The sequence below is a fragment of the Protomyctophum bolini genome (assembly GCF_963924005.1).
Source record: "Protomyctophum bolini genome assembly, chromosome: 6".
Lineage (NCBI taxonomy): Eukaryota > Metazoa > Chordata > Actinopteri > Myctophiformes > Myctophidae > Protomyctophum > Protomyctophum bolini.
Window position 1 is genome coordinate 49,369,624 of NC_137867.1, and position 15,991 is coordinate 49,385,614.

The 15,991-nt window shown below is 47.4% G+C and overlaps 1 protein-coding gene across 1 annotated transcript in view; it reads left to right on the top strand.

The window, feature by feature from the left end:
- The window catches only part of LOC308317083 (uncharacterized protein), a gene marked incomplete at its 3' end in the record, with an annotated part of 110,115 nt that overhangs the window by 58,177 nt on the left and 35,947 nt on the right, over positions 1–15,991 (top strand). Inside the window, exons 6-12 of the mRNA XM_080765874.1 lie at positions 5,703–5,791; positions 8,479–8,548; positions 8,845–8,926; positions 11,417–11,580; positions 13,480–13,555; positions 14,093–14,302; positions 15,050–15,148. Coding sequence (XP_080622000.1) covers positions 5,703–5,791; positions 8,479–8,548; positions 8,845–8,926; positions 11,417–11,580; positions 13,480–13,555; positions 14,093–14,302; positions 15,050–15,148 — 790 coding nt within the window. The remainder of the gene's footprint in view (positions 1–5,702; positions 5,792–8,478; positions 8,549–8,844; positions 8,927–11,416; positions 11,581–13,479; positions 13,556–14,092; positions 14,303–15,049; positions 15,149–15,991) is intronic.

Below are 15,991 nucleotides of genomic sequence, written 5' to 3' on the forward strand. Positions count from 1 at the left end.
ACAGTGGTATGATGCTGCATTAGTAGAATTGAAACGATGTAATTACACAGGTTCTGTGTTGAACTAGACCGGCTCTAGAGCACCAAGTCAGGTTCTGTGTTGAACTGGACCGAATGCCCGGCTGTAGAGCGCCGAGTCGGTACCGATGGAAGTTGTAGATCCAAAGCCCGACCCGGCTATGCAATGGTACCTGGGTCAGAGTATGGCGTTCCACCCAGAGTCTTAGATATAGACAGAGTTACGCAAACTGCGTTCACTTCACAGGGCTTCAGTCCAATGGAGGCTCTCCTACATAGACTTCTATTGGCTTCAGTCCAATGGAGGCTCTCCTACATAGACTTCTATTGGCTTCAGTCCAACGGAGGCTCTCCTACATAGACTTCTATTGGCTTCAGTCCAACGGAGGCTCTCCTACATAGACTCCTATTGGCTTCAGTCCAATGGAGGCTCTCCTACATAGACTCCTATTGGCTTCAGTCCAATGGAGGCTCTCCTACATAGACTTCTATTGGCTTCAGTCCAATGGAGGCTCTCCTACATAGACTTCTATTGGCTTCAGTCCAATGGAGGCTCTCCTACATAGACTTCTATTGGCTTCAGTCCAATGGAGGCTCTCCTACATAGACTTCTATTGGCTTCAGTCCAATGGAGGCTCTCCTACATAGACTTCTATTGGCTTCAGTCCAATGGAGGCTCTCCTACATAGACTTCTATTGGCTTCAGTCCAATGGAGGCTCTCCTACATAGACTTCTATTGGCTTCAGTCCAATGGAGGCTCTCCTACATAGACTTCTATTGGCTTCAGTCCAATGGAGGCTCTCCTACATAGACTTATATTGGCTTCAGTCCAATGGAGGCTCTCCTACATGGACTTCTATTGGCTTCAGTCCAATGGAGGCTCTCCTACATGGACTTCTATTGGCTTCAGTCCAATGGAGGCTCTCCTACATGGACTTCTATTGGCTTCAGTCCAATGGAGGCTCTCCTACATAGACTTCTATTGGCTTCAGTCCAATGGAGGCTCTCCTACATAGACTTCTATTGGCTTCAGTCCAATGGAGGCTCTCCTACATAGACTTCTATTGGCTTCAGTCCAATGGAGGCTCTCCTACATAGACTTCTATTGGCTTCAGTCCAATGGAGGCTCTCCTACATAGACTTCTATTGGCTTCAGTCCAATGGAGGCTCTCCTACATAGACTTCTATTGGCTTCAGTCCAATGGAGGCTCTCCTACATAGACTTCTATTGGCTTCAGTCCAATGGAGGCTCTCCTACATAGACTTCTATTGGCTTCAGTCCAATGGAGGCTCTCCTACATAGACTTCTATTGGCTTCAGTCCAATGGAGGCTCTCCTACATAGACTTCTATTGGCTTCAGTCCAATGGAGGCTCTCCTACATTGACTTCAGTCCAATGGAGGCTCTCCTACAGAGACTTCTATTGGCTTCAGTCCAATGGAGGCTCTCCTACGTAGACTTCAGTCCAATGGAGGCTCTCCTACATTGACTTCAGTCCAATGGAGGCTCTCCTACGTAGACTCCTATTGGCTTCAGTCCAATGGAGGCTCTCCTACATATACTTCAGTCCAATGGAGGCTCTCCTACATAGACATAGACTCCCTGGCTGTGCTCCGTGGACCCCCAGCGGTCCGCGGACCCCCACTTTGAGAACCGTGTGTTTATATAACTGCTGGTCTCGCATCGTGACAGTTTTGACGGCAGCGTCCAACCTCAAAGTGATTCATAAATAAATCCTGGCCTCGTAGTTGTTCACAGACACTTCGACAGTCCTCGAGAGCTTCACAGGATGCATCATCTATTTTTACAGACGGCGCACGCACGTCTCGTCCAAAAATAAGAAAACCTTGAAGGTTGAAGACATTTATTTTCTTCAGAGAAAATGTCCTTCCAAAAAAAAAAGAAAGGGGGAGAGTGTTCTGTGTTCAAAGTCATCAAAGGTGCAACAGCTCTCATGACTGAGGCAGTTCTCAAAGGTACAACACACTCTTTATCCAGCTTTATTTATTTATGTAGCACATTTAAAACAATGGAGATTGACCAAATGGCACAATAACATCTAGAAACAGTTGTGCATATACAATACAAAAACATCAAACGGGTATGGATGTGCACCCACATAGCAAGACATGAAACCGTTTAAATGACATATATAAAAAAACTGGAATTTGCTCCTGCACCAAAGTCTCACGTCAATATCGGTAGAGGGTTCACGGGTTCATGTCGTTTTTACTGCTCTTGAATTAGTTAACAATTTTCGCAAAATTAGTTAACGTTTTCGCAAATATGAGTGACTGACTGTCGCAAACGATACAGAGACATCTCCCTGACGAGAACGCAGAGACAGCTTGTTTATTTTTGGACCAGAACTATATGAGACGGTTTTAAGATGAGCCCATGTTATTCTCCACAGAGAATGAACCAGGGGATGAGCGAGTTTAAGATGAGCCCATGTTATTCTCCACAGAGAATGAACCAGGGGATGAGCGAGTGACATCAGGACTTTGGCGCTCTATACAGATTACCTTTGTTACTAAACCATTAACTCTATCTCTACCGCTAGCTGTTAGCATAAACAGCATATATACGCTGGCACTTTATAAAGTGGTTTTTATTCCAAGGGTTAATATATGGGTGAGATGGTAAAACCTGGCATGGATTTTATTCCAGGGGTTAATGCATCGGTGAGATATGGTAAAAATCTGGCATGGATTCCTACCAGGGGTTAATGTATCGGTGAGATATGGTAAAAACCTGGCATGGATTCCTACCAGGGGTTAATGTATCGGTGAGATGGTAAAACCTGGCATGGATTTTATTCCAGGGGTTAATGCATCGGTGAGATATGGTAAAAACCTGGCATGGATTCCTACCAGGGGTTAATGTATCGGTGAGATGGTAAAACCTGGCATGGATTCCTACCAGGGTTCACATACAGTGCAGTGTCTGCGGATCAGAATAGAAGAGTGTCCTACTTTTCCTCGGTTGTTATCTTTGCCCCGCAGCGCTGAATTATCCTCCCGTTTTAAACCAATCACAATCCTTTATTTTGACTTAGATTGTATTTCACAGTATGGAGCATGGGGTACGGTTATTTCACAGTATGCAGCACGGGTACGGTTATTTCACAGTATGCAGCACGGGTACGGTTATTTCACAGTATGGAGCACGGGTACGGTTATTTCACAGTATGGAGCATGGGTACGGTTATTTCACAGTATGGAGCATGGGTACGGTTATTTCACAGTATGGAGCATGGGTACGGTTATTTCACAGTATGCAGCACGGGTACGGTTATTTCACAGTATGGAGCACGGGTACGGTTATTTCACAGTATGGAGCATGGGTACGGTTATTTCACAGTATGGAGCATGGGTACGGTTATTTCACAGTATGGAGCATGGGTACGGTTATTTCACAGTATGCAGCACGGGTACGGTTATTTCACAGTATGGAGCACGGGTACGGTTATTTCACAGTATGGAGCATGGGTACGGTTATTTCACAGTATGGAGCATGGGTACGGTTATTTCACAGTATGGAGCATGGGTACGGTTATTTCACAGTATGCAGCACGGGTACGGTTATTTCACAGTATGGAGCACGGGTACGGTTATTTCACAGTATGGAGCATGGGGTATGGTTATTTCACAGTATGGAGCATGGGTACGGTTATTTCACAGTATGCAGCATGGGTACGGTTATTTCACAGTATGCAGCACGGGTACGGTTATTTCACAGTATGCAGCACGGGTACGGTTATTTCACAGTATGCAGCATGGGGTACGGTTATTTCATACCGGGTACGGTATACATGTAATGTATACCGTATAATGGGTACGGTTATTTCATAGGACGCACCTGAACGTCTTAAGGATTGGAACCGAGAGGTGCCTTCAACGTGTGTGGACGTCATAGCGCACCCTCAAAGATACGGGGCGAGATAATAATATTCAGAATTTGTTTTTGGCATTTCGCTTTTCGCTTGCCGTATGCTAACGCTCTGTGCAATTATTAGCTTGTCATTGACTCCCATGTTAGCGCGGCGGAAAGAATGACTCGTCTCTCCTAATCCAGGGCGCTCTCCGTGGTGATGAAAGGATCGATATGCTGGCGCTTCATTTCTGCTCCTCATCCGTCTCTCTCCCGCAAAATATGAACGCTTTTTGGAGCGTATATAAATAAATTAAGATGATCGGGGATTGTGAGGTCACTTTGTAAAGTCAACTTTTTTTAAGAAAGTGTTTCCGGTTCATGGCTTTCAGAGTAAAAGCGATCAGACAACTCTGGCACCCCGGAGCTTCTATTTTGATGCACTTCCGGCACTGGAACTGGAGCACGTAGAATATGTCTGTGTGTCGTACATGAGATCTCTCTCTGTCTCTGTCTCTGTCTCTCTCTCTCTCTCTCTCTCTCTCTCTCTCTCTCTCTCTCTCTCTCTCTCTCTCTCTCTCTCTCTGTCTCTCTTCCCCTCTCTCTCTGTCTCTCTCTCTGTCTCTCCCTCTCTCCCCCCCTCCCTCCCCCCACAGTATATTGAGGAGACATTATGTAACTGTAGGTTGTCATTGAGGCTGACCTTGCAGTAAATTCACCTCGTTTATTTTGGTGTGTTTGTGTTTTCATGTAGCATTATACCCTAACACCACAGTGTGGCGCTGCTGATCCTGTAGCGGTATACTGTAACACCACCATACCATTTACAACCTATTAGAATCAGGACTGTAGCATTTACAACCAATTAGAATCAGGACTGTAGCATTTACAACCAATTAGAATCAGGACTGTAGCATTTACAACCTATTAGAATCAGGACTGTAGCATTTATAACCAATTAGAATCAGGACTGTAGCATTTACAACCTATTAGAATCAGGACTGTACCATTTACAATCTATTATAATCAGGACTGTACTTGTTTATTTTTTCTTTCATTTTGTTTCATAAAAAAGTATTTCATATCATAATGTTTGTAATAATTTATAATCTGTTCAAACATATTTGACAAAAAAAAAGAATCAGGACTGTACGACGGAAGCATTTATATTTTACTCATGATCAGAGCTTCCGTTGCTCCAGACTGTACGACGGAAGCATTTATATTTGACTCATGATCAGAACTTCCGTCGCTCCAGACTGTACGACGGAAGCATTTATATTTTACTCATGATCAGAGCTATCGTTGCTCCAGACTGTACGACGGAAGCATTTATATTTTACTCATGATCAGAGCTTCCGTTGCTCCAGACTGTACGACGGAAGCATTTATATTTGACTCATGATCAGAGCTTCTGTTGCTCCAGACTGTACGACGGAAGCATTTATATTTTACTCATGATCAGAGCTTCCGTTGCTCCAGACTGTACGACGGAAGCATTTATATTTGACTCATGATCAGAGCTTCTGTTGCTCCAGACTGTACGACGGAAGCATTTATATTTTACTCATGATCAGAGCTTCCGTTGCTCCAGACTGTACGACGGAAGCATTTATATTTTACTCATGATCAGAGCTTCCGTTGCTCCAGACTGTACGACGGAAGCATTTATATTTTACTCATGATCAGAGCTTCTGTTGCTCCAGACTGTACGACGGAAGCGAGGCGATAGACAGTCTGGCAACGCGAGACTACCATCTGCATGAAGGTCACTCTAAACGATGATGATGTCACTTCCTTTGCATTCTCAGCTGCAGAACCAGCAACAGAAAGAGCCTTATAGGGAGTGGACAGCCGTCTTCACTGCCCCGCCCCCACAGCCCTCTGTCGTCACTGACCGGTGAGACGCACGCACACACACACACACACACACGCACGCACACACACACACACACACACACACACACGCGCACGCACGCACGCACACACACACACGCGCACACACGCACGCACGCACACGCACACACACGCACACGCACGCACGCACGCACACACACGCGCACGCACACACACACACACACACACACACACACACACTGATGTCAGATGTAGAATGAATGACCAGCTTTATAAAGTACTCTTTGGGGGATTTTTTTTTGTTTTACAGTAAAAACAAGTAACAGTTTTAGACATGAGGAGGTACAGTATAGCTACAATGACATCACAGCCATATCACCCTGTTCTGTTCTGACCTGAGATCAGATTCATACGAGGTTTCCACTGGACACACATTGGTCTGATCAACCCATTCTGACCTGAGATCAGATTCTATAAAAATGTCAGTCGTTCTTCGATTTCTTCAAAAATAGCAGACCTACAAGCTCGTAGCGCGCCACTCGGTGGCGCGCTACGAGCTTGTAGATCTGCTATTTTTCAATAGCTAAAGCATAACATGATGCTAACACCCAAATGGGTTCCCGTTCAGAATGGGTTAACCCATTGACACCGGGAAAGACTCCATGGCAGTGTCTGTCTGCTTTCTCTTTTTTTTTAACTGTAATTTTATACTTTGGATATTGACAAATAGCAGATCTGCAAGCTCATATGGCACGGTACGAATCGTGACATTAGTGCAAATCTTTGAATAATATATTATATTATTCAAATGTGGGGTGGGGGGGGGGGGGTCTCTGGAACAACATATTTTGAGGATGGGGGGTCCCGGTGGCAAAGTTTGTGAATTATAGAAACATAAGACTTTTCAGAAAACTGCAAGGCTTTAGATTAAGACCTAGTCGGGTCTCAAAGGGTTAAGGTTAGGTGTGTGTGTGTGTGTGTGTGTGTGTGTGTGTGTGTGTGTGTGTGTGTGTGTGTGTGTGAACCAGTGCAGTCTGTGTCAGAACAAGGCATGCTGGGTAATCTGGCTAACGAGTGCGCTCGCCTCTGGGGCGACGTAGCGCTGAGGGTCAGGCACAGCGTAGCGGGGAGAGGTGAGACGGGAAAATAGTGGGTTCATGTGGTTTTGTTTTTGTTCAAACTAGTGTTAAATATCTCTGTGTTGTGATGGTAACCAATGCGATAGAGCAGTAGATATGAACCCATCTCTGTGTTGTGATGGTAACCAATGCGATAGAGCAGTAGATATGAACCTTTTCAGGCCGCGAACCCCCCAAAATACTCCTATTTTAACTGGGGGACCCCCTTAGCCTGGCTCAGCCTGTGTGGTTTCTAGTCTAGATCAAATATTTCACTTTATGCGCAGAGAGAGAGAGAGAGAGAGAGAGAGAGAGAGAGAGAGAGAGAGAGAGAGAGAGAGAGAGAGAGAGAGAGAGAGAATAGTCTATATTATAGATTATCCTTCTTCTTATAGACTCTATAAGAAGAAGGATCGCATTCCTCCTCTCCCTCCATTCACTACGTCTGTAGAGCAGGGGTTTTCAACTGATTGTGACCCAGGTACCACCACCTTGACTAAGAATCAACCTGGGGACCACTGTTGTGTTGCAATGGGGTATGGGCTGAGATTAGTTTTTTCGTAACACTTGCTATGGAATGCGTGCCATGTCTTATACTGATTCTCAAACGATGGGCCTAACTGATATGCAGTACTGACACGTGTGGCCCTATATCTTGGGCGTGCCTTAACCTTTATCCCTAAACCTTTTTGCCATATTATCTACATCCACACATTATGATCTTGTAGATCGGCTATTTGAATAGTAGTAATAATAGTAATAATACGTGAGAGATATAGCACATGATGACATGATTATTATTATGGGCACATGTCCTAATGATGATGACTCAGGTATTTATTTAGTTAATCAGGTAACTGCTAGGCTACACTTAACCTTCCTTTTCTGTGGAATTTCTTAGCCTCAGACTTCCCTGTAATTCTGACGCACTTCCACGGAACAGTGGAACACTTCAGTGGAACAGTGGAACACTGTCAGGATTGAGAAGTCAAGATTCAAGATTCAATAATTTATTTGCCATGTCAACAAGTTGATAGGAATTTGTCTTGGTTCATACTCAACATATACAGACAACTATAGATACACAGACAAGAAGGACAGTACAATACAAAAACAAAAACCAGCAGCATAGGAAATTACATTCAGTTTTTTAAAGTGCTATATGCATATACTATGAGTTCAGATGTCTAATGGCTACGGGGTAAGTGCTATCCCTGAAGCGACATGTTGAGCTCTGGATACTTCTATATCTCCTGCCTGATGGGAGGAGATTGAAGAGGTGATGTGCAGGATGGGAGTTGTCTGCAATGATTTTATTTGCCTTCCTAATTATTCTGGTGGAATAGAGTGAGGAAAGTGTAGGGAGGCTGCATCCTATGTTTTTTTATGCGCGACGTACTACTCTTTCCAGCTTTGATTTGTCTTGAGAGGTTGTGTGAACAAATAAAGTCCTTTATTAAATTCCGACGTCGTGCCTAAATGGGTTAATAATGTGACTGTTCTCTCCTCAGGACAGTCCATAATGTCACTGTTCTCTCCTCAGGACAGTCCATAATGTGACTGTTCTCTCCTCAGGACAGTCCATAATGTCACTGTTCTCTCCTCCATGCAGGTTGGAGCCCTCAGGACAGTCCCAGAAACTTCTCTCCAAGCACCTCGGCCCATTTCTCCTTCGCACGGAGGTAAGGAACACAGCAGTGTTGATGTAAGGCTCATACATAGTCTGGATTCTCGGTGGTGAGGCGGTGACCACCGAACTACAACATGACGTCACTGAGCCGCGGTGAAGAGCAAACCACCGCCAACCGCTCCAGCCCTTCTCTCTGTTTTTACTCACCACCGGCTCAACGTTATTTCGCGGGTGGTCGCGGTGGTCAGCTCACCACCGAAGATCCAGACTATGAATATGCCTTAAGTCTCAGACTCTCAGTCAGAGTCTTTGCAACATGTTGTTGATGTTTTCTCCATGGTGTCGTAGGACGGATGGGCGTCGCTGGTCTCTGGCCTCGCTGCCCTCGTCTGGCTATGGAACCAACACCCCAACACCCTCCTCTCTGTCTGTAAGTTTATTATTATTATTATTATTATTATGGAACCAACACCCCAACACCCTCCTCTCTGTCTGTAAGTTTATTATTATTATTATTATTACTATGGAACCAACACCCTCCTCTCTGTCTGTAAGTTTATTATTATTATTATTATTATTATTATTATTATTATTATTATTATTATTATTATTATTATTATTATTATTATTATTATTACTATGGAACCAACACCCAGCTCCACCGTGTCTGTAAGTAGAAAGCACTGGTTTACTGTATTAATCTGGGGGTCCCTGACACCAGGCCACTGGTTTACTGTGTTAATCTGGGGGTCCCTGACACCAGGCCACTGGTTTACTGTGTTAATCTGGGGGTCCCTGACACCAGGCCACTGGTTTACTGTGTTAATCTGGGGGTCCCTGACACCAGGCCACTGGTTTACTGTGTTAATCTGGGGGTCCCTGACACCAGGCCACTGGTTTACTGTGTTAATCTGGGGGTCCCTGACACCAGGCCACTGGTTTACTGTGTTAATCTGGGGGTCCCTGACACCAGGCCACTGGTTTACTGTGTTAATCTGGGGGTCCCTGACACCAGGCCACTGGTTTACTGTGTTAATCTGGGGGTCCCTGACACCAGGCCACTGGTTTACTGTGTTAATCTGGGGGGTCCCTGACACCAGGCCACTGGTTTACTGTGTTAATCTGGGGGTCCCTGACACCAGGCCACTGGTTTACTGTGTTAATCTGGGGGTCCCTGACACCAGGCCACTGGTTTACTGTGTTAATCTGGGGGTCCCTGACACCAGGCCACTGGTTTACTGTGTTAATCTGGGGGTCCCTGACACCAGGCCACTGGTTTACTGTGTTAATCTGGGGGTCCCTGACACCAGGCCACTGGTTTACTGTGTTAATCTGGGGGTCCCTGACACCAGGCCACTGGTTTACTGTGTTAATCTGGGGGTCCCTGACACCAGGCCACTGGTTTACTGTGTTAATCTGGGGGTCCCTGACACCAGGCCACTGGTTTACTGTGTTAATCTGGGGGTCCCTGACACCAGGCCACTGGTTTACTGTGTTAATCTGGGGGTCCCTGACACCAGGCCACTGGTTTACTGTGTTAATCTGGGGGTCCCTGACACCAGGCCACTGGTTTTTTTGTGTTAATCTGGGGGTCCCTGACACCAGGCCACTGGTTTACTGTGTTAATCTGGGGGTCCCTGACACCAGGCCACTGGTTTACTGTGTTAATCTGGGGGTCCCTGACACCAGGCCACTGGTTTACTGTGTTAATCTGGGGGTCCCTGACACCAGGCCACTGGTTTACTGTGTTAATCTGGGGGTCCCTGACACCAGGCCACTGGTTTACTGTGTTAATCTGGGGGTCCCTGACACCAGGCCACTGGTTTACTGTGTTAATCTGGGGGTCCCTGACACCAGGCCACTGGTTTACTGTGTTAATCTGGGGGTCCCTGACACCAGGCCACTGGTTTACTGTGTTAATCTGGGGGTCCCTGACACCAGGCCACTGGTTTACTGTGTTAATCTGGGGGTCCCTGACACCAGGCCACTGGTTTACTGTGTTAATCTGGGGGTCCCTGACACCAGGCCACTGGTTTACTGTGTTAATCTGGGGGTCCCTGACACCAGGCCACTGGTTTACTGTGTTAATCTGGGGGTCCCTGACACCAGGCCACTGGTTTACTGTGTTAATCTGGGGGTCCCTGACACCAGGCCACTGGTTTTCTGTGTTAATCTGGGGGTCCCTGACACCAGGCCACTGGTTTACTGTGTTAATCTGGGGGTCCCTGACACCAGGCCACTGGTTTACTGTGTTAATCTGGGGGTCCCTGACACCAGGCCACTGGTTTACTGTGTTAATCTGGGGGTCCCTGACACCAGGCCACTGGTTTACTGTGTTAATCTGGGGGTCCCTGACACCAGGCCACTGGTTTACTGTGTTAATCTGGGGGTCCCTGACACCAGGCCACTGGTTTACTGTGTTAATCTGGGGGTCCCTGACACCAGGCCACTGGTTTACTGTGTTAATCTGGGGGTCCCTGACACCAGGCCACTGGTTTACTGTGTTAATCTGGGGGTCCCTGACACCAGGCCACTGGTTTACTGTGTTAATCTGGGGGTCCCTGACACCAGGCCACTGGTTTACTGTGTTAATCTGGGGGTCCCTGACACCAGGCCACTGGTTTACTGTGTTAATCTGGGGGTCCCTGACACCAGGCCACTGGTTTACTGTGTTAATCTGGGGGTCCCTGACACCAGGCCACTGGTTTACTGTGTTAATCTGGGGGTCCCTGACACCAGGCCACTGGTTTACTGTGTTAATCTGGGGGTCCCTGACACCAGGCCACTGGTTTACTGTGTTAATCTGGGGGTCCCTGACACCAGGCCACTGGTTTACTGTGTTAATCTGGGGGTCCCTGACACCAGGCCACTGGTTTACTGTGTTAATCTGGGGGTCCCTGACACCGGTGTGATTTTGCAGTCGTCCTGTTCGTCACAGGAGAAGCTGCACCAGCTGCCGTACCAGCCCACTCCCGACGAGCTGCACTTCCTGTCCAAGCACTTCTGCACGGAGAGCATCGGGAGCGCCGACGACTGCCGCCGCGCCACCGCCGCCGCCATGAGACCGCGCTCACGCAGTCTGAGGTAAGAGTTACACCTCCGCCATGAGACCACGCTCACGCAGTCTGAGGTAAGAGTTACACCTCCATGAGACCGCCATGAGACCACGCTCACGGAGTCTGAGGTAAGAGTTACACCGCCATGAGACCACGCTCACGCAGTCTGAGGTAAGAGTTACACCTCCTCCATGAGACTGCCATGAGACCGCCATGAGACCACGCTCACGGAGTCTGAGGTAAGAGTTAAACCTCCATGAGACCGCGCTCACGGAGTCTGAGGTAAGAGTTACACCGCCATGAGACCGCCATGAGACCGCGCTCACGGAGTCTGAGGTAAGAGTTACACCGCCATGAGACCGCCATGAGACCGCGCTCACGGAGTCTGAGGTAAGAGTTACACCTCCATGAGACCGCGCTCACGGAGTCTGAGGTAAGAGTTACACCGCCATGAGACCGCCATGAGACCGCGCTCACGGAGTCTGAGGTAAGAGTTACACCGCCATGAGACCGCGCTCACGGAGTCTGAGGTAAGAGTTACACCGCCATGAGACCGCGCTTACGGAGTCTGAGGTAAGAGTTACACCGCCATGAGACCGCGCTCACGGAGTCTGAGGTAAGAGTTACACCGCCATGAGACCGCCATGAGACCGCGCTCACGGAGTCTGAGGTAAGAGTTACACCGCCATGAGACCGCCATGAGACCGCGCTCACGGAGTCTGAGGTAAGAGTTACACCGCCATGAGACCGCGCTCACGGAGTCTGAGGTAAGAGTTACACCGCCATGAGACCGCGCTCACGCAGTCTGAGGTAAGAGTTACACCTCCGCCATGAGACCACGCTCACGGAGTCTGAGGTAAGAGTTACACCGCCATGAGACCGCGCTCACACAGTCTGAGGTAAGAGTTACACCGCCATGAGACCGCGCTCACGCAGTCTGAGGTAAGAGTTACACCGCCATGAGACCGCGCTCACGCAGTCTGAGGTAAGAGTTACACCGCCATGAGACCGCGCTCACGCAGTCTGAGGTAAGAGTTACACCGCCATGAGACCGCGCTCACGCAGTCTGAGGTCAGAGTTACACCTCCGCCATGAGACCGCGCTCACGCAGTCTGAGGTAAGAGTTACACCGCCATGAGACCGCACTCACGCAGTCTGAGGTAAGAGTTACACCGCCATGAGACCACGCTCACGCAGTCTGAGGTCAGAGTTACATCTCCGCCATGAGACCGCGCTCACGCAGTCTGAGGTAATTAACTAACACACCGCCGCAACCACCTGCTCATGTTGTCTGCAATGGAGGCTATCTTCTTAACTGTCTTCTTCCCAGAATGCCGTTGATTATTGCGCTTTTATTGTTGCATTCGATCGATCGAGCCATGAAGCTACTCACGTTAGCCGGTTAGCTAGCCGTGTCGTTAGCACAGCACTGGATCGTCCATCTTAGATCGTCGTCGCCATAAGAATCCATTCTATCCGTTTCTTTCAATGGCCTGTATCTCCTATTCCTTGTCATCCCAGTTGGCATTTTTGGTCAAAACAGCGTTTCTTTGACGGCACAGAGCCGAAGATGTGGAGCGTTCCAGTGCCTCCGTTGAGCTTCCTAAGTTAATCTACTTCCGGTAGACTGGAAATGTGACTTTTCAAAATAAGAGCTCAAATGCGGAAAAAGGCTGGCGTAGATTAGATCCTAATTTTTCAATAAATGCTAGCGCTGTAAGTGTTCACAGCAATTCCTGTAAAACATACTTTGCCGTTTACAGTCAAATACTTTATAATACTGTTCAGATTCACCCAGAATGCATTGCAGTTTACAGTATAATACTTTATGATAGTAATACAGAGTAATACTGTTCAGATTTAGTTGACATTTTACAGCAAGTTTTACAGTGTACGTTTCTAGTGATGTGTTTGTTTATTCCTTCAGCCCGGGGAGATCTCCCTCGTGTTACGACCACGAGATTATCATGATGAACCACGTCTACAAGGAGAGGTTTCCTAAGGTGATTATTATTATTATTATTTAATGTTAGTGGAGAAGAGATAATTTCTTGTTTGGTTGCGATCGGCTGTTAGAATAGCCGATCTACAAGCTCACAACGCGTCACACTGCGGCGCGGTGTGAGCTTGTAGATCGGCTACTTTCAGCACGCGACCAAGTGTAAAATCAGCCATCAAGGCCCGTCAAAATACATTTCAGTCGACCAAATGAACCGTACATTTTAGTCAACCAAAATCTTACGTAATCTAGACGTAACACCGACACGTATCGGATGACAAAAGCTAAAATGTAATTCCACTCAAAAGACCGTCTGGGCACCCCACTGGTAATCCAGTCGCAGTGTGGCCGCGGGTTCGACTCCCGAGCCCGACACGGCCTTTACTGCATGTCTTCCCCCCCATCTCTCTCCCGTTTCCTGTCAGCCTACTGTCTGTCCCTTCAAAAAACCAATAAAAGGCGTAAGCCGCAAAAGAATATCTTAAAAAAAAAGACTATGCCTGAAAACTAATTAGAAACTTGCTGTTGACACCCCCCGCAGGCCACGGCCCAGATGGAGGAGCGCATTCGGGACGTGATCAGAACCGACTCCCCGGAGAGCGTGCTGCCGCTGGCCGACGGCGTGCTGGGCTTCGCTCACCACCAGATCATAGAGCTGGCCCGAGACTGTCTGGAGAAGAGCCAGCAGGCCCTCGTCACCTCCAGCTACTTCTGTGAGCTCACCGACAAACTGGAGAGGCTCTACCAAGAGGTAGGAGACTTAGGGAGACTCTGGGAGACTCTAACCAAGAGGTAGGAGACTTAGGGAGACTCTGGGAGACTCTAACCAAGAGGTAGGAGACTTAGGGAGACTTAGACAGACTCTGGGAGACTCTAACCAAGAGGTAGGAGACTTAGGGAGACTTAGACAGACTCTGGGAGACTCTAACCAAGAGGTAGGAGACTTAGGGAGACTTAGACAGACTCTGGGAGACTCTAACCAAGAGGTAGGAGACTTAGGGAGACTTAGAGAGACTCTGGGAGACTCTAACCAAGAGGTAGGAGACTTAGGGAGACTTAGACAGACTCTGGGAGACTCTAACCAAGAGGTAGGGAGACTCTAACTAGAGGTAGGGCGACTCTAACCAGAGGTAGGAGACTTAGAGAGACTCTGGGAGACTCTACCTCAGGCAGAGAGGTCAGAGGTCATTAAACTGTCTCTCTCTCCTCAGTCGGAGAGGTCAGAGGTCATTAAACTGTCTCTCTCTCCTCAGTCGGAGAGGTCAGAGGTCATTAAACCGTCTCTCTCTCCTCAGTCAGAGAGGTCAGAGGTCATTAAACTGTCTCTCTCTCCTCAGTCGGAGAGGTCAGAGGTCATTAAACCGTCTCTCTCTCCTCAGTCAGAGGTCATTAAACCGTCTCTCTCTCCTCAGTCGGAGAGGTCAGAGGTCATTAAACTGTCTCTCTCTCCTCAGTCGGAGTGGTCAGAGGTCATTAAACCGTCTCTCTCTCTCCTCAGTCGGAGCGGTCAGAGAGTGAGGAGGTGAACTTCATCAAGGACCTGGTGAAGAAGATCCTCATCATCATAGCGAGACCTGCTCGCCTGCTGGAGTGTCTGGTGGGTGTCTGTGGTTCGGGGACCCCCCAGGGGTCCTTGAGGGAGTTCCAGGGGGTCCCCAGCTAAATTATAGTTTGAAACCAAATGGACCCGTATGGGTCTGTAGAGGGTTAACATTGATTTTTACAATATATAAATCCCCCCAGACATTAAATGGGGGTCCGTACCAGTGTTGTTTTCGTCGACTAAAACTAAGACGAAAAATGTTCGTCGACTACCTTTTTCCACTGACTAAAACTAAATGAAAACTAAGCTATGATGACTAAAACTAAGACTAAATATTTTGACAATTTCGTCAACAGATAAAAACTAGACTAAAATGTTAGGAAGGGACCTAGTGGACAAGAGATCCAGTATATAAGTCATTTTACACTTGGTTTCATGCTGAAAATAGCAGATCTACAAGCTCACATTTACAGCAAGTGTTAAAAAATTGTCATTGTGGCGGCATCAAGGCTAAACACATTTTAGTCGACCAAATAAACTGTAGATTTAGTCGACAAAAATCGTATGATATTTAGTCGACTAAAACTAGACTAACACTAATACATTAGTGGTGACTAAAATGTGACTAAAACTAAATTAAAACTATTGAAGAGACTGTGACTAAAACTAAAATCAAAATGTGCTGACAAAAACAACACTGGTCCGTCCTCTGTAGACTAATTCATGTCAAACTGGGGGGGGGGGTCCTTAAAATTAAACGGGTTGAGAATCACTGCTAGCAACGTTAAAATCTTCTCTCACGGGGGTCCCTGGGGGGGGGGGGGTCCCTGGGGGGGGTCCCTGGCATATGTTTTCAAACGGGGGTCAATTTGGGGGTCCTTGACATGAATACATTTC